This window comes from Balaenoptera borealis, assembly GCF_965194805.1.
Source record: "Balaenoptera borealis genome assembly, chromosome: 15".
Taxonomy (NCBI): Eukaryota; Metazoa; Chordata; class Mammalia; order Artiodactyla; family Balaenopteridae; genus Balaenoptera; species Balaenoptera borealis.
The window spans coordinates 37,163,562-37,182,423 of record NC_138871.1 but is presented as its reverse complement, the minus strand read 5'-3'; the positions used below and the strand labels follow the sequence as shown (position 1 = coordinate 37,182,423).

The 18,862-nt window shown below is 45.0% G+C and overlaps 1 protein-coding gene and 1 long non-coding RNA gene across 2 annotated transcripts in view; one reads left to right on the top strand and one right to left on the bottom strand.

Annotated features, from left to right (window-relative positions):
• Nucleotides 1-2,383, bottom strand: part of LOC309612489 — a 184,013-nt gene extending 181,630 nt beyond the window's left edge. Inside the window, exon 1 of the long non-coding RNA XR_014235189.1 lies at nt 1,737-2,383. This is a non-coding gene — a long non-coding RNA (uncharacterized lncRNA). The remainder of the gene's footprint in view (nt 1-1,736) is intronic.
• LGALSL (galectin like) lies at nt 1,154-8,484 on the top strand. The gene is made up of 5 exons (XM_082358360.1): nt 1,154-1,617; nt 2,390-2,461; nt 2,602-2,690; nt 3,352-3,529; nt 5,376-8,484. The coding sequence occupies exons 1-5, from the start codon at nt 1,582-1,584 to the stop codon at nt 5,517-5,519; spliced, it is 519 nt and encodes a 172-aa protein (XP_082214486.1). The 5' UTR covers nt 1,154-1,581; the 3' UTR covers nt 5,520-8,484.
• Nucleotides 8,485-18,862: the final 10,378 nt, after the last annotated feature.

Here is an 18,862-nt window from a genome sequence, read left to right as displayed (position 1 = left end):
TGCCTAACATTTTAAAATAATCAATAAGGTATGATTTTGAGCTAAGACTGGTAAACAAGAGCAAAAGTGTGAGCCACAGTTGTGCTGCACTTCAGCCTCAAGTTCAGAGCACACAAAGGATATGACTTTGGTTTACAGGCGTGTGCAGGTAATTCTCCCTACTCAACTGAGATTACCATGATTAGCTCTGGTCCATAAAGGGAAAACTAAGACACAAAAGCCTCAGTGATGTTCCAGGCCACACAGCCAGCAACAGTGGCAGGAAGGGAGCCTCTGAGGGCCCCTCTGGGATTGCAGCAGGTCACACATGCTCCCTGCTTATTAGTATACACACCAGGGTGATTCACACAATGGAATGTTTAAGCCAAGATGTCACCTAATAGAGGCCAGGTTGATTCAGCTTTACCTGAGAAGTTACATAATTGTCCTACTGTGGAAACGCCGTAAAGGAATTTGTGCCTTGGAATAAAGAGAGGTGGACCCCCTAGGAATTACTCCACAAAGGATATCAGGAGATTTTCAGTGTGAAATTCACTAGCCTAGACTGGACAGGTGACTTGTAAAAAACGGCCCAGTGAAGACTTTCTGAGAGCAGTCACTGCGCCCAGTTCAATTTGGTAAGACTTAACCAGACCCCTGCCTGAGAGAGCCTCCAGGGACCCCCAGACTTGCCCATTTTTCCACAGGGGAGGGAGGTCTGTTCTGTACATCTCCTGGAATATAAAAGTCCCTACTGTGAGTCCTCTCTGCCTCTTGCTTTTAAGTCAAATATTTATTTATGCAAGCCTAGAGGCCTTTCATTATCTTTCTGCCCTAGAAAGCCGAATGAATCTTTCCTCGCTCTTTGTTGGCATTCTCTGAAAGAAATCTCGAGCTCTGGAATACCACCTCCACCTCCAATCCTCCCTTGACCTCGCCCTCCACTGTCCCACCTGCCTCAAGACACGACCTGAGAAGGAAGGCGGGGGGGCGGGGGGGGTGGCTGGAGGAGAGGGACGGTGATGTCACAGGCACCTGTCACCTGGCAGGCCCCAGCCCCACCCACCCTGCCGGCGAAGAGTGCCGACCGGGCGCCCGCCCTCCCGCACGCCCCGACCCTGGTAGGCCAGTCCCTCCCGCCCCAGCCTCCTGCCACCGTCCAATGGCTGAGGGGCAGGGCAAGCTGAGCAAGCCGCGGCAGCCCAGCCGGCTCCCCGCCCTGTTCCCGGTTCCCCAGCCGGGCTCCGGCGGCCTTTAAATGCAGCCCAGGGCCAGCACGGCGCTGCCCTCGACTCCTTTTTCCTCGGGCAGCAGCACCCCGAGGAGGAAAGCAGCCTCGACTCGGCAGCGCGGTCCGGGCTGCGGCGGCCACCTCCGACCTCTGGGCCCGCGCCGTCTTCCCGGCCCCCGCCTTCTCCTCCCCCTCCCCCCGGCCTCGCCAGCCGGGTCGACGCCGGGCCCCCGGGAGTGCACGCCCGCGCGCCCGTGTGTGTGTGCGCGCTCGAGCCAGTCTCGGACCCGCGCCCCCGCCCGGCGCAGGACTGCCTCTGAATCTCAGCCCGCGCGCCGTGTCCCACGTCCCCCGCCGCGCTGCGCGAGAAGATGGCGGGGTCGGTGGCCGACAGCGATGCAGTGGTGGTGAGTGCGGCGGGCGCACGCGAGGCGCCCCCTTCCCGCAGCCCGCACGGCCCCTTCGCCGGCTCCGGCCCGGCAGAGGCCCAGCCCCGCGCCTCACGCGTGAGAAGGCGCCCCAGTACCTGGTAGCGGGAGCCGGCTGTGCGCGGCGGACGTGGGGTCAGGAGGGGTGCCCCAGCTGGAGGGCCGCTGGCGGAGGGGAGGTGTTGGGGGCGACCCGCGGGGTGGGGGTGACCGACAGCCCCCTCCGCGCCGTGCAGCCTCCGGCCAGGTGTGTGCATGTTGCACGTGTGAGTGTGCGCGCGTGTGTGTGTCCGGCGCGCGCGCCCCGCGGCGTTCCGGGGATTTCCCCCTTGGAAATGGGTCCGCGCCAGGGGCTCGCGAGAGAAGTTGAGCGCGGCCGCTGCACTCCAGCCATGTCCCCGAGGACAGGCCTGGGCGACAGCGGTTCCATGGGCGTTTGCGGTTGGAGAGGGGCCTTCCCTCCTCCGGCGCGGGGCTCTGGCTCCCCAGTGGGCCTCGACCTTCATTTTGATCTAGATCTGAAGGGTCTGAGGATCATCAGAGGCTTAGCGACCTGATGGAAAGGACGGGTTTTGTTCGGGGGTTTATGCGGTTATTCAGTGGGCTGTGAGGTGGGAGCCTTTGCAGAGGCTGCCTGTGTTCTATGAAGGGCTGCTGGATGCCTCCAGATCTGTGTAGGTTCTTCCCCGCTCCCTCTAACACCCCCCTCCAAAAGCTTTTGGAAAGCCAATCTGTGTGCTTCTATTTTTAGAAACTAGATGATGGGCATTTAAACAACTCCTTGGGCTCTCCAGTTCAAGCCGACGTGTACTTCCCACGACTGGTAAATGATTTTGTTCTGTGCTCTGTGTCTGCCTGTACCCTCTTCTTTCTTCTTTCCTTAGGTCAGGTCCTAAGGATCTGAGGCCTTGGCTCTTCCTTAACAGGCTGTAAACTTTCTGTTTCTCCTCTCATCCTTTGCAGATCGTGCCATTTTGTGGGCACATTAAAGGTGGCATGAGACCAGGCAAGAAGGTATTAGTGATGGGCATCGTAGACCTCAACCCTGAGAGGTAAGGCAGAGTTCTTGTCACCTAGACCTATCAGGCAGTTACAAGGTCCTGCCCACTCCTGTTGTGGTTTACTGCCCCTCCTCTTCCCACCCCTGTGGCCAGTGTTGCTAGTTTGAAGTGCCAAGAAAGTACTATGTTCCCATGAAAAGAATGTGTATGAATCCCAGCCATCATTTCTCTAGACAGCTATTTATATCAGAGATTATAAATATAGACCCACATCATTTTCTATTTGACCCTTAGGGAGGCTAAAGGATTTTTTTTTTTCCCCAAACATGGTGTTTGGAGTAAGAACTATCAATATAAATGAAAACCAAACTTTACAAGATATTGTTTCCCCTGGTCAATTAATGGGGCTGTTTTTGAGTCTTCTGAAATGGATTAAGACACAGATGTATGGGCAGTTTGGGGTATATGAAATGTCTGCAGTTAGTTATTTTCATCTCCACTGAAGTTTTCACCAGGGCCTCCTCTGGGTAACAAACCAGTTTTTGTAATCCTATTTCTCCGTAGTCTAAACCCCCCAACGCCCGCCCCTATATGAAGAGTAGTGGCCCATTAAAAGCTGACAAATCCAAAGAAGAAGAAGGAAATGGGAGCCTGGGTCATTGTTAATGTTGTTTTGCTCAACCATGAATAAATGAGATGATTTTCTTTTCAGCTTTGCCATCAGCTTGACCTGTGGTGATTCGGAGGATCCTCCTGCCGATGTGGCAATTGAACTCAAAGCTGTGTTCACAGACCGGCAGCTACTCAGAAATTCTTGTATATCTGGGGAAAGGGGTGAAGAACAGTCAACGATCCCTTACTTCCCATTCATCCCAGACCAACCATTCAGGGTGAGTGCCTCGAGTGCTTCCGCTCCAACCACTGGCAGGATGGTGATGTTCTCATCTAGTACGTGCCAAGAACACTTTAAGCAGCCAGGATTTTTGCAATTCTATTCAGCCAATACGTGTAAATAAACCCATATTTACGTGTCTAGATTGTTAAAAATAAATACTTTTCTATGTAGTATTTAACATAGTACTAGGCATATAATAGACATCTGTCCCAAAATATCTGTTTGATTAATAAATAATAATAAGTATCTAGAATTTTCCTCATTTTTTTCTCAGCCTTTAAGTAGCACCAAACCATATCAGTTATGTCTTTTTTTAAGAATCTAGTGATTATCATTTTATTTTCTCTTGTTCCCTTTGCTAGTGAGGACTAGTCATGTCCTTGTTGCCCTCTCTGGGTTAAGTAGCCTCAGTCTGTTTCACTGTCACAGTCTCTGTGGCTGACAGATTCCTTCCCTCGGGCCTGGATGAGTATAGATTTGCTCCCCACTATCTGTCAGGCAGGAAGCACAGCCCAAACTTCCATTTCAATCAAGCAGCATTAGCAGCACCTTCCTCTATGAAGGACAATGCCAAGTAAGAGATGCAAGTCAGTAATGTGTTAGGAAAGAATTTACTGACATGTCAGACCTGGTGATGAAGTGTCTATGTTACACCTTGTTAACGTACATCACAATAATGACAACCCAGTTAAAAGCTCCCTGTTGCATAAACATCTAACAAAGCAGAACTACCCTTAACCTGTTGCTCCTCATCTAAAAATTTACAAGGGCCTATGAATAAGTCATAATTTTTCTTCCCATCTTACAGTCTGGGGGGAAAACAAGAATCCATGACTGTCACATCAATGATAGAATAGAGACTAATTGCCCTTCTATTTGTAGCCTGGGGAAGACACCCCTACCCTTCTCTAGAATGGTAATGACCCTGAGGCTCCCCTGAACTGTGACAGTTTCTTACTGGTGAATCTTAATGCAGAGCTCATGAGTGTGAGTAACCAAAGCTTCTGCCAGGAGGAATAGTGCTCCCCAACAACAAAACTGAAATGAAATCACCCCTTCTTGGTGATACAATTTTAGTAATAATACGAATTAAATGTGACTAATATCACATACGGAGTCTCTCCTTGCATGATGAATACAAATGCTTTTAATATATACATAGCACAGAACCAGTGATTAAACTCTATGGTGAATTAAGTTAAAAAAAAAGAGGAAGAAAAAGCTTTTACCATATGGAATCAGTATTTCTGTTTGGCTTAACAAAGCCTTGTTAATTACACATCCTTGGTCGAATGGTAATTACTGCGTAACCTTCTCTCTGCTTAGTGTTTAGGGGTGTCTAGACTATTATCACATGCTACTAATGGGTACCAGTTCTGCTTTGTGAGGGGCTTCTCTGAAGGTGGCATAGAATTGTTCAGGGGATGAGGATGGAGGCATTAAGTGCCATATAAATAAATCTCTGCCACTTTACATCACTTTCTGGCATGCAAGGAGAAGGGAGAAATAGTAAAGCAATTTTAAATCTTTAAAGGACATTGAATAGTGTAGAGCAATGCTTCACAAAGTGTGTTCCTTATTCTAGCAACACCAGCATCATCTTGGAACTTGATGGAAAAGCACATTCTTAGACCTTACACTAGCCCTACTAAATGGAAATTTTGGTGGGTGGAGTCCAGCAATCTGTGTTCTAACACGCCTTCTGTATGATCCCAGTGCACTCCCGTGTTTGAGAACCACTGAGAATGTTGCCTTTCTCCAAAATGAAGTACTGTTTGTTCGTTTTCCCCAGCAGGGTTCATTGAAATTATGAACTGAGGTTATTATTTTGTTTCTTGCAGGTGGAAATCCTTTGTGAGCACCCACGTTTCAGAGTGTTTGTGGATGGACACCAACTTTTTGATTTTTACCACCGCATTCAAACGTTATCTGCAATCGACACCATAAGGATAAACGGGGACCTCCAGATCACTAAGCTTGGCTGATGTTGTTTAAACCACGTCTGTTTCAGATAGCATCAGGTGCCACAACTATATGACTGTTGGTCTGGAAGAAGTGTCCTAGCAAGATCTGAAGACTTAAAAAAAAACAAAAACGAAAAGGGAAACTTCACCGTCTTCTTTCTGTGCAGTTTAAACCCAAAATGACTTCAACGGTGGTTTGCCCTTAGGAAGCTGTCGGAACAAAGACACCGAGCCATTATTTCCAGAACAAAGTAATACAGTTATGCTGGATTTTATTCAGACTAAACTGAACTGGACTGGTAGTAAGTTATTCATCTTTTCAAAGCAAGGTGATGTTTAGAACAAAAGTGCTAAAGACTTAAAACAACAACAACAAAGACGGTACACAGAAGTCAACTCATTTCTGCACTGAAGTGGAATTGTGTAGTACAACCGACATTTTAGTCAGGGTATTTAACATAGAATGTAGGTTGTTCAAGGTTTGTTTTGTTTTGTTTTGTTGCACAGCATAATGTTAATTCAGATTTTTAAAGCTTTCTTGTAGTTATTTATTTCTACTCAGTGTATGTATTAGAGAATGATTAATGTCTCAAGAACAGCAAGTTGTGAACTTTTGAATGTACAATTATCTTAGGTCTGAGGGGGAAAATTACCTATTACAATCATGATAAAGGTGAATTTCTACCTTAAAGAGTTGAGTCTTATCCTCCATACCCCTAAACTTAGGATATCTTGATATAAATTGCTGTTAAGTGCTTTTGGGAAAACTTTGCAACGTTTCGTAAGACTGCTTTTCAAGTTATTGATGATTATTTACATTGCTTTTTCTCCTTACTGTGAATTAGCACAGTATTGGCTTCCTTAAGACTAACTACTTTTCCCTAGACCTACAGAATAGCTCATTAAGTTGTTATTAAGCTAATTGAAAACACGTAAGAGGTGATTGCATAGACAATTTTTAAATGACTATTATATAAACTTTTAAAAGTGTAGTATGAAAATGATTCTGGAATGCAATGGAAAGCAGAAGCAAATGGCCCCAAATAACTTACCCGGAAATAATTTATATCAACTTAAGCTGTTAGCTCATTGTATCACTTTTATTATGTGACCCTCACTGATATCCCTAAGCAATGCCTTTGGAGCTTCAGAGTAGAGGATGCTTCCTACTGTGTTGGCTCTGCTGAGATATTAGGATAAGGCAGGATCCAAATTAGGAAATGATCCAGTTAGTTTATCTGAAAAATTAACTCCCAGGACTCTAGGTCTTTGAGTCCAGCCAATAGTGTGAATGCTTCCAGTTAAGCTTTAGGTGTTTCCCTGTACTTGTGGAACTGGTTAGACAGCAGGGAGTCTCCAGGAGAAGCCTGCAGTGATACAGATGTCACCGCACAGCAAGGGATGGTTGGAGTCCTGGGTGCTGGATTTCACAAACTGCACTGGCCCTGGAGAGAAGGACCCTTGGCATTGCTTTGGTCAGCTGGTGGGGAGAAGAGGGGGTGCTGGGGTGGGGTGTGTATTTATATATAATTTAGGTTTTGTCTGTAGAGCATACTGCGTCTTGTTATGACAAGTCCTTCTCCTGCTTTGCTTTTGAGTTTTTTTACACAACATGCAGAGGCACTGAAGTGGCCATGTCATATTCATGTGTCGAGAATGTAGACAGTGTTTCAGTACCAAAGTCTAAGAAAAAGCAAACTAAAATCATGAATTTTTTATAGGTGATATATTTGGATTCTTCTCAACTTTTAAACTGTTTAGCACAGTTCCATTGTGTTATATAAGAAGATGCTTTATCCAACAAGGCTGGCTGAGCATTGAAAAGCTTTATGTACCAGCTGAGTTAAGCAGCCATATTCAGCCAGGAGGGCTGTTCTGTGGCTCCGGCTATTTTTGAGCCTGTGATTAACTTGTAGAGCCACTAGGTTTTGACGTGTGTTTGTAGGGAGACTTAGAGGGCACCCTGAAATACATTGGTAGGGGTTTTGATTCTCCTTATGGTGGAAGACCCCCACAGGAGGTTTCCTTTGAGTGGCCATCCATTCCCACCCACTGCATAATTCAGCAGAAACTAGAGGAGTTGGGAGTGTTAACTGTTTGGAACTGACACTGTTCTCTCTACCTATCAGCTAACTGGTTAGCAGCCAAGCCCTTAGGCAGCCTAGTGTAAAGATTCACTGTTAACCCTTCGTTTCTGTATGGGGTCAGTGGGAACCTCTTGGTTAAGCCTACTGGAATTAATCTAAATGATGTGATGATTTGATTCAGGTATAGTTAAATTAGCAAGGGGCTAATCCAGCTGTACTAATCATTAGCTGTAAACTGGAAACAATGTTCACATCCTCTCATCAACATGTGAGGTCTAAGGTGGGAATTCAGGATGGAAAGTGCAATTTTAAGCTTCACAGGAAAGTATTTGGGTATGTAAGGTGTTATTTCTGACCAGAGCCCTAATTTTGCAATATGACCAAAACCAAGGAACATAAGTAACAATCAGGCTCTGGGGGAATAATAGGCAGGCTTTAGACAATCTGTTCATTTCTGCATCAAAATTGGAGTGAATGTATATATCTACTTAAAAGTTAATAGAAGTGACTTCTACTTTCTGGGCTATCTCAGAATTGTCTTAAATTTTTTTTTTTTTTAATTTGAGACCCCATTTCATATCTTGCCAACCTCAGTTCAAAACCTCCTAAGAGATGACTCTTAGAATTGTTGGTGATTTGTTAAAATGGCAAATCCTTTCATTTGTATTAAAAAGCAAATATCCAAAAAGAGGGAGGGAGCCCTGTTGCCTTGAGAGAAACAGGCTTGGCATTTCCCAGCTACATTATTAATGTAGAAATAATGTTCCTATGATGACATATTTTCAAAGAAACACTTTCTTATTTACTGCGTGGTGTAAAATGTTGCTAAATGTGTTCTTAACATTATTATGTCACTGCTGGAAGTTATTTGCACTATAATAAAGGAATTTTCTACAAAATGGTTTCCAGTTTATAAGGTGCTAAATTTGGCACGGGGTGTAATGTACTTAGCATGGACCGTGTGGTAGAGCAGTCCTCCCTCACTTTCACGCACACACTCCAAGACCACTTGTTTGTGTGTTGCCAACATTAATAAACTGATCAAGGGAAGGAAAGTGTCTGAGGGCCCTCAGAGACCTAATGAGTTCATGTTGTGTGTGCAATGGGTTCTTTTAAAATATAATTTGCATACAGTAAATACACATTTTTCTTGGTGTGCAGTTTTACGAGTTTTAACACATGCATAGATTCACATAACAATCACCTCGATCAGGATGTAGAATCCTTCCATCACCCCCCAAAAATTCCCTTGTGCTACCCCTTTGTAGTTAAACTTGCCCCCCACTCCTAGCCCTAATCAGGCAACCACTGACCCATTCCACCTGCCTGTAGTTGTGCCTTTTCCTGAATGTCATTTAAAGAGAATTATACCGTATATAATCCTTGGAGATTGGCTTCTTGCATAATGCATTTGAGATTCATATTGTGTGTATCAAGTTTTTCCTTTTTATTGCTGAGTAGTATTCCATTGGGTGGATGTACCAGTTTCTTTATTCATTCACCTGTTAAGGATGCAGTCGGTTCTTAATAAATCATTAATATAGTCTTATTAGAACAGTGTATATACAAAAGCAAGATTGCATTTCTCTTGCCTTCTCTTTCCTGTGGTTTGAATGATTAGGAAGGAAACTTGATCCCTTAGCTATTTTGACTACAAATAAAACTGGCTTATAGAATTTTGCCTAGCTTCAGTTATGGGTGGTTTAGCGGAGATAATTTACTCAATATGCTGGATTTTGGGTACCTACTTATACCTTAGTTGGTTTTATTAATCCTTCCCTTTATTTTTTTCTCATTTTTATTTATTTATTTATTTTTAAATTTTATTTATTTATTTATTTATTTATTTTTGGCTGTGTTGGGTCTTCGTTTCTGTGCGTGGGCTTTCTCCAGTTGCGGCGAGCAGGGGCCACTCTTCATCGCGGTGCGCGGGCCTCTCACCGTCGCAACCTCTCCTGTTGTGGAGCACAAGCTCCAGACGCGCAGGCTCAGTAGTTTTGGCTCACGGGCCTAGTTGCTCCGCGGCACGTGGGATCCTCCCAGACCAGGGCTCGAACCCGTGTCCCCTGCATTGGCAGGCAGACTCTCAACCACTGCGCTCCCAGGGAAGCCCCATTTTTATTTTTTAAGGATGCAAATCTGTGAGGCCAGTCTTTGTCACAGCTTTTGCAGTGAAGTATAGGCAGGGAAAGGCCTGTCAAAGTGGGGACAATTTGCTTAGACTGTTGGGCAGAGATAGGAGAGCTTCCCCTGCCCCTGTGGGATATAACATTATACTTGTCCTATGACAGCATCTTGAATTAGACAGTCTGGAAGATATGTATAACTGGAGCCTCCGAGTGCCACAAACACTTAGGACCTTCATTCATTCAGCAGGTATTTATTGAGCTCTGTCAGTTGCCGTTCTAGGTACTTGGATACATCAGTGAGTAAAACAGACTCTGGTGCTTTTGAACTTTAGCGTGCTTAAGAATCACCCAGGAGTAGAAGTCCAATCTCACCCAGGGAAATTATGTTTCAGTAGGTCTGAAGAAGGTCTCAGGAGTTTGTATTTTTAAGAAACACCCTGTATGGTGTTGGTGGTCCCAGATCCCAAATTAAGCAGCTCTGCCTTTGGGAATTCCAAAAACATTCGCTGAATCAAACTTGAATTGTGCCATGCTGTGGGATTCTGATCTATGGATATCTTTCTGTGGAAATTTCATTTCAACACTGGGGCATTCTGCTCTGCCAAAAAACAATCATGCAACTTTCATTATAACTTTACAACTAAGTGTCTTTACCCCTGATGTGACCTCTCCTCACTCCCGCCCCTACCTCAATACAAACACTGTAGTAAAAGGAAGTGCCTTTCAATCGAGTTTTGTAAAAAATCCTCCGTACTGGGGTTGGTTTAGGACCTCAGTAGAACCCTGACACCTATTGTAAGCAGTGGATTCTCTGAGGAAGATTAAGGTTCTGGGGGAAGCCTGCCTTACTTCTTGGTAAGCATTTCAATTAGTTATTCATTTGCAGAATCGCCACGGTGGGTCCCAAACGTTCTATAAGGCAAATACACAAGGTGGCTTATAACTTGTGAAGAGGGCAGAGGGCAAGTGGTTATGGCCCAAATGAGCTTTTCACAGCATTTTGGAAATGAATTTCAAGTCTTCCTTTCACTAAATGCAGCTGAGTTTGTATAAGGTACTGCATGCCTAACTTGCTTCCTAATCACCATATTAATTTCACGATGATTTTTTCCTGAAAAAGAAAAAGTCTCCTGCAAAAGGCAAAGAACAGCCTTGCAAGGCATATATTTCATAATGAATTTAAATGGGTATATACAAGGTGCCGAAGCAATATTCAACCGAGAGAGAGAGAAGGGGAAGAAATAGCCGTTGACGCTTTCTCTTGCTTGGATATACACTTCCATCTCTCAGGGAAAGATGATGGTGACTAGGTGAGCAAACACAGAAGGTAAGGAGGCGACAACACAGACAGTTCTAAATAATGGGCCCTGGGAAGTGGCAAGCCAGCCACAGGCCTTGGGGATGATGTGGGGTTTGGGGGACCTTCCAAGCTTTCATGAGGAAGAACAATAATAAACATTTGCCAGTAACTCCAGCACCTCCCTTTCTGTCAGTATTCTGTCATTAATTCTAAAATGACAGATGCAAATAATCAAAGCTTACCTGAACAGTTGGTCTTGAAAGGGGAAGAAGAGAAGCAGTGAGGCTGTGATAAGGTGAGAAGGAAGAGGCACCTGGGCCTCAGGGATTTGTTGTGTGTGTTCAGGCAGGCATTTTATTTTTATTTATTTATAAATTTTATTTATTTATTTTTGCCTGCGTTGGGTCTTCGTTGCTGCGCGCAGGCTTTCTCTAGTTGTGGTGAGTGGAGGCTACTCTTGGTTTCGGTGCACAGGCTTCTCATTGCGGTGGCTTCTTTTGCTGCGGAGCACGGGCTCTAGGCGTGCGGGCTCAATAGTTGTGGCGTGCGGACTCAGGAGTTGTGGCGCACGGGCTTAGTTGCTCCGTGGCATGTGAGACCTTCTGGACCAGGGCTCGAACTCATGTCCCCTGCATTGGCAGGCGGATTCTTAACCACTGTGCCACCAGGGAAGTCCCAGGTGGGCACTTTAAATCTCCAGTCTAAATTTGCCTCCCGTGGGAAATGGAAATAATGAAACTTGTGACGCTGTGTTTGGAGAGCCATAGGTGACAACGGAGTAAAACATTTCTTACAGCTGATAAGGCCAAAGTTAAAATAATCATGATACCAATTTCTACAGTAATCTTCCATGATTTTGTAATGAAACAACATTAAAAGTGTTAATCCTTGAGACTGTGTCTAGTCCATTGGAACATGCTTTTCATATCATTTCATTGAAGCCTATTTTATTTAAAATCTAGCCAAAATTAGCAGTGTATGAGGCAATATTTAGAATGATGTTTGTAAAACGTACTCAGGGATTTTTTACTCTGAATTATTACAGCTGTTCCAACATTAGAAAGCATGGGTTTCTCCTAATGCAATAAAAATGATATTTAGTTCAACATAAAATGATTTTTAATGTTGTTAAAAGGTGAACAAGGAAGATATGCACAACATGATGAGAAACTACTGAAAAGAAATAATTTTTTTAAATGAGAATCTTCCTGGAGTTGTGTGGTCTGTTACTCTTAAGATTCTAATTAACCATTCATTTATCCTGCATTTTTTAAATCCTCAAATTAAAAAAACAAAACAAAAAACCACATACATATATGGAGCACAAGACCACAGCCTCTCTCTTTGAGAAGGTTAGAAACAGATCTGCTGTTTTGGTAAGGCTTTGATTAATGTCAAATATTGAGGTTACCTCACGGTTTGGGGTTTTTTAAGGCAACTAACATTCTCTTTGCTTTTGCAAATGATGTGAATTCCTGACTTGGGAACCCCCTTGCAATCCTCAACTTCAAAATTAAGTAAATGATTTTAAAAATTCAGCTTCCTTAGTTGAATGGGCAAATACTGGCCTTTTCATGTAGTGGGTGCTCTTAAAGCATGTCTATAGAGTTAGTTCATATCCTGAGAGAATCACTCATAACTATTGCTAATGAAGCTACATAGGAAGGGAGCACTTTTGTATGAAGGCACCGTGTTAAACACTGTGGGTTATAAAAAGAGATAAAAGACCTATGCCATCTGCCCTTGAAGAATTTATGATCTAACTGGAAAGACAGTTGTATGTATAAAATATACATAAAGATGGCTGTCAATATATGGGACCAGACCGAGCGGGCAGAACATTGCACCTTACAGGAGTTCCGGGGGACACAGCTTGCCACTCGCTGGGGTGACCCAGGCGGGCATCTGGGTCTAAAGGATTTTAGCTGGGCTTCCAAGGACCTGAATGCTCCTTGCCCTCTGTGCTGCCCCCAAACACCCCAGTATATAGACCAACTTCAGGTTTGATCTGAAGGCCAGTGTTGTGTTTTCCAAAGCTCAGTGATGTAGTTGAAATTCTGGCCTCCCAAAGAAAGAGTTCAAGGAGAAACCTGGTGTTCTTTAACTACAAAACACATGGGTCTCTGGTGGAGAGGAGACCCTTCCTTTAACCAAGCCCCCAGCGAAGAAAGGACGGCCTCATGGAATGTGTGTGGGGAAATCGTATTGTAAATGCGTTTAATGTACTCAACTTCACCTCTACACATTTGGCACCAAAGCATAAAACAAAAAACACCATATATATATATGGTGAGAGAGAGAGAGAGAACCCTTAAATACTGTGGGCAATTCCACCTGTCATCCCGTCGAAGTAGCAGAGACCCTGAGAATGCGGATGTGATTCAGATGTGCCTTCAGGTGCTTCTGGGTCTCTCACGGCTGAAGGCTAGCTCCCTGCGGTGTCACACCAGTGTTCACAGATACCATTGATCTTTCTTGTGCATTGCTCCTAACTACAGATCAGATCCTTCTTCTGGCGCTCAGCCAAAGAAACAAAGATCTGCTCCAGTGCTGGATGAAATACTGCAGTCTTGAATTTACTGAGAGCTAGTCTCCAAAGTGACATTTTCCTAAGGGATTTTTCAAGGGAAAGTTTGACATGAAGCCATTTTTGCCTTATATGCTGACTTTTGTGCCTAACCCATGAGTGAGACAGACTTCTGTTTATCTCGAGTGAATAGTTTTCTTGTTTATACATAATGGTCAGTTCTTTGATAGCAGAATCCATTTTATGAGCTCTGGCTCTAGACACAGGTCTGTCGAACAAAACTGTGGTATTGGAGAGGTTCTATCTATAATCTGCACGGTCCAATATGGGCTATTAAGCACTTCACTTGTGGCTAGTGCCACTGAGGAACTGAATTTTAAATTTTATTTAATTTTCATTAACAACTTTAAAGAGCCACATGTAGCTCGTGGCTACCATATTGGACAGTTCAGGTCTAGAACATCAGGCCCTGTTGGGCTTATGTTTGGTCTAGATCTTCAGGGAATATTGTAGGTAGCAGAAGTTCCTGTTTGAACCTAAGCCATGTTCACCCTCAATTTCAGGAAAGTCTAGGCACTTCCTCAAGGCTAGTGGATTAGTGGAGGACTATTCATAGAAGAGACCAAGGTGCCCTTGGGAAAGAATTCACCCCAGGGAAAAAAAAGGTCCACAAGGTGGTTTGTTTCAAGAAGACAGGCAAGCTTCAGGAGAAAGTGGCAACTCTGTGGTCATTTCTGTGTTGTCACTGACATTGTCCCAGGCCCAGCTCAATGGAGGCATTCCTGAATCTCAGAACAAGGGGCTGCAATACATACCCTGCTCCCCGTGAACCCCACTCCCTGGAGCATTGAAGGACAAGGCAGCGGCAGCGCAGGCAGCATTCAGTCACGCGTTCAGCCGTTTCCTGAGCTTCTCCTAAGTGCCAGGCATGGTGCCAGATGCCAGCAGCGTTGACAGCTGCTGCAACACCTGCCTGGGCCTCAGCCTTCAGCAACCTCTGTACAGTTGTCAGCAGTGACACTGATGCCACCGACGAGCGTCAGGAACACACCTGTCCATTTCGGAACTGCAGTGATGATCGGAAGCATTTTTTCTTTTTATGATTAACGCCACTGTGTTTATGTGTTTGTTTAACCCGTAAGTGGCTGGTCTCCTGTGAACAGCCTTGGGTTCCCCTGAAGTCAGTCTTGAAGGAAGGCATATTCTCCTTTGTCTTATCTTCAAAAAGCCAACCTACTCCAGAAAGCATTAGAAAGCAAGAGATTTTACTGGGAGGAAGAGCATTTTACCGCACATTACTTGAGAAACAAAGGAATAAAAATCCCTGTTAGATATTTTTTCTCCCCGAGTCCTTCTTTAGCTTGTAGCCCTCTCCAACCCTCTCCTTGGCTGCTTCTTAAATCTCCCTAATTCCCTTCCTTATGCAGAGCTATTTGACCTGTACCAGCTCTCCCAGGGGGATTTTTAAAGCATTCATCCAGCAAAGGTCATTTCCTCCATAGGGGAGACTCTGCCCCTAAGAGAAATAAGAATTCTCTATCATTTCAATTTCTAGTTTCTTTAACACCCTGTGTCATTTTCCAGAAGAACTCAAGGCAGCCAAAAAGTGAGGACATCAAGACGGGTGGGGAAGAAAATGCCAGAACCTTCTGGTTCTTTCTGTCTTCAAGACTCAGGTTTAATGTTTCCTCTTCAACTTCCCCAACAACTTAATTTTAAAGAAGATGCCTCCTCCCTCTCAATGTTCTTTTACCTGTTTGTCTGCTTGCTTAATGTTCATCTCTCCTGCCAAATGATCATTTCCGTCAGGGCAGGTACCATACTGATCGTGTTCACTACTGAAACCCAAGCATGTAGCTTGGGGCTTGTCACAATAAATAATGAATGGATGTCTGTCAGATGAATGAATGGTAGACAAATGCAGTATTAGTTATCTATTACTGGGCAACAAATTATCCCAAAATTTATAGGCTTAAAACAACAATGAACAATTATTATTTCATACAGTTTCTGCTGGTCAGGAATCTAGGAGCAGCTTAACTGGGTGTTTCTAACTCAGGGCCTCTCACGATGTGACAGTTAAACTACCTGCCAGCGCTGCAATCATCTGAAGGCTTGGTTGGGGCTCTATAATGAGTGCCTTCTTTGTATCTGGAAACATTTTTGAGGGGAATCAATTACTCTTTACTCAGAGGTACTGTGCAAAGGAAAAGAGCATTAGGACAGACAGATGGGCCTTACCAGCTCTAATATCCCACCACTTACCAGCTCTATGATCTCTTTGTATAAGTTTTGACAAGTCTGACCCTCATTTTTCTCTTCTGTAACATGGGGTTGCACAAATCTTCTTTGCAAGACACTCGTAAGGATTAAACAAAAGAAGGTTCATAAGGCACTGAGCAGAGTGCCCGGTGTGTAATAAGAACTCAATAAATGGTTGCTGTTAGAACTACATCAAAGTGACGTCTCCCTCACCTGATGTTTTATATTCTGGACCTCAGCTTAGCAGTTCTGAGGCTACCTGACTAGTGGAGCTGGCAAGGTTCTCTTGTTGCCGATGAGAAAAACAAGTCCAGAGCGCTTAGGTGGCTTGTCCACGGTGTGGCTTTGCTGTTCACTGCTTGCTGGGATCCTGAGCAGGGCTCTCCGAGGACACTCAGCAGGAATCAGTTCAGGAAGGGAGAGCTACCAGGAGCTCTTGCCAGATGCAAAACAACCACTTAGGCCTTAATGAGCTTGCTCGGCTGCGATTCTGGGGAATCCTGAGAGCCTTACTAATCATCCCATCTTGTTATTGTTGTTGTTTGGGTTTTCTAGGTTTTGTCTTGTTTTTTGTTTGTTATGGCATTTTGTGGGGAGGGGGGTTGTTCGTTTACATTTTTTTATGGTTTTCCTCACTGGGCAGGCTCCTGCTTTGATTATTCATCCAGGCTGTCACATCCTACTTTCTGGGTAGACGTTCAGCCATTTGCAAATGCGAGACTATGAGCCGGTTTGCATTCGCCGGGTTTCAGACTGTCTTCCACTCACCTGAATGGCTTCCGTCTTTAACCCAAAGAGCACACACTTCTTTTTTGAAGCCATTCTAGAACCTATGACGACCCACCCAGGACTCTAGAGGAGAAAGGGGCCAGATTTTCTCTTTCCCAGAAAAAGTTAACTCCCTGGTTAAGCAAGGAACAAAGCACTGGACACTTTTTAGGTCAGAAGGGTAGGATGGAGTGCTCTGAACAGGCTTTTATGAACAACACTGTATATGAGACACCACCACGAAAGTTAAAGAGAAAGTTGATCTGTGTTCACACTGCAATAGGATCAAGGTCCAACCCACTCCACCCATGGCCTAAAAGAGGGAAAACTTCTACTTACACATGAAGTTGTACAAGTGGGGTGTCTATATCAGGAGAACACCACTGAGACCAGCAAGTTCTGGGCGGCTGCTTGTTTGCAATGAGTGGTGGGCACCACAAAATCAGGCTCCAGAACATCACTCACCCACCTGATGCAGGGTGTGCTGTTGCCACCAGGAGAGTCACTCTGGAGACATGGCCCTCCCTCTAGAAGGCACCTGGGAAGAATTCAAAGAAAATTTCTGGAAGGACAGCATATTCGCCCTGCAGGACTGGGACTTGGAAGGCTAGTTCTAAGGTGAGAGAGGGAACTGACAGCAGGCATAGATCATTCTTAAAGTGATCTGATATTGCCATTTTAGAAAACTAAGGCCCAGGGAGATGAAGTCAACTGCTTAAAATCACAGTTTGCCATAATCCTGCTTCCTAGGCCAGGACTCTTTGCAGGAGAAAAACCAGGAGCAGGAGAAGGTAGCATGAGAAGTAGAGGTGAGATGGGAGTTTCCGAGGCTGCTGGAGAGGCACTGAAAGGCAGGGAGTTGGGCACTCCAGATACTTCACGTGTTTTCCAGGGATTATCCCAGCTTAGAGAGAGTAATGAAGGCAACCCTCCAAGAAACTGAATTTTGCTTCAAGCGTAAGGAAAAAAGATGCAGAAAAAGAGAAGGGCCTATTCAATTTAGTTAGATGCCCAAAAAAGAGAAGGGCTGAGATGAAATACTGTCAGGTGACCTTGGGAGGCTGTATGCAAATACAGCAGTCTGATGGAAGCATTGCAGGCAGTTTAGATCCATAGAGATGTTTCCAGCAGAAAGTATGTTTTAAGTGAATAGAGATAAATTGATCATCTGTGGTATCTAAGAATGACATGGTTATCCAAAGACAGGTGCCAAAGACCAGCTTTGCCAGACATGCCCACCACCCACACTCCCAACAGCCATTGGCTTGCAAGGATGACTCACCCATGGGTCCTGGGATTCTCCACCTTGCAGAGGACTGCTCATCCCTATGAAACGGGGAAGGGCAAGAGTCCCTAAGGGCCCTCCATATTAGGTCAGCAAATGGGAATATGGACCATGAGAGGAATGGAGCGGGGACAATGAGGAGGAAGAGGATGCTGGGCCCCAAGTTCCCCTAAATGTATTGGGATCGCACTCATACCCTGAAGCAGGTCCCTGAACAGTCCATGTGGAGGAGGGACAGTGCATGTATTTGGTTCCCTGGCGGGCAGGAGGCTGAACTGAGGCTGAACTGCAAAGTCGAGCCTGTGGCATCTGTGACCATCACTAAGGCTGAGGAGAACAGAGAGAGGGCACTGAGTTCTGCAGTGCCACATACCTGCTATTGGGGCACGCATGGTTCTGCAAGGTAGACTCTTGTCCTCACAGCCAGACCCTCCAGTTTCTGGACTCCTCTTCACCACCACATGCCCAAGAGGATGAGCGTCCTCCTTCCAATAACAGACCAATAATTTAGTGTGGGAGTTGTGGGTAGTAGTAGACACCAATGCCAAGCGGAACCTGGCTTGGCTCTGCTGCTAGGGAACTTTCTCTCCATCGCGCCTCACCAACCTCCCCGGCCCTCTTCACTTTAGACCGTGTGCTGCAGCCATAAACAGCTCTTGAGTTTTAGTGACTGAAAACACAAAGGTTTACATCATGCTCATCCCTACATGTCTATCTCAGGTCAGTGGAGAGTATTGGGCTCTGCATCATCTTCATTCAAATATCCAGGCTGATGGAGCCTCCATCGTTTAGAAAGTCACCAGTCACCCTGGCAGTAAGCACTCAATAAATGGACCTAGCGTTCTCATTCTGGAGTTGGTTCTGTTGAAGATGGTGTAATTAGGCATAGAGAGGATGAGCATATTCAGCACAGGGCAGTGGGAAAACCAAACAATAAAGGATCAGGAGACTGATTCCCCCTTTTGCAACTGCCAGTTACTAGCTGTGTGACCTAGGACAACTCATA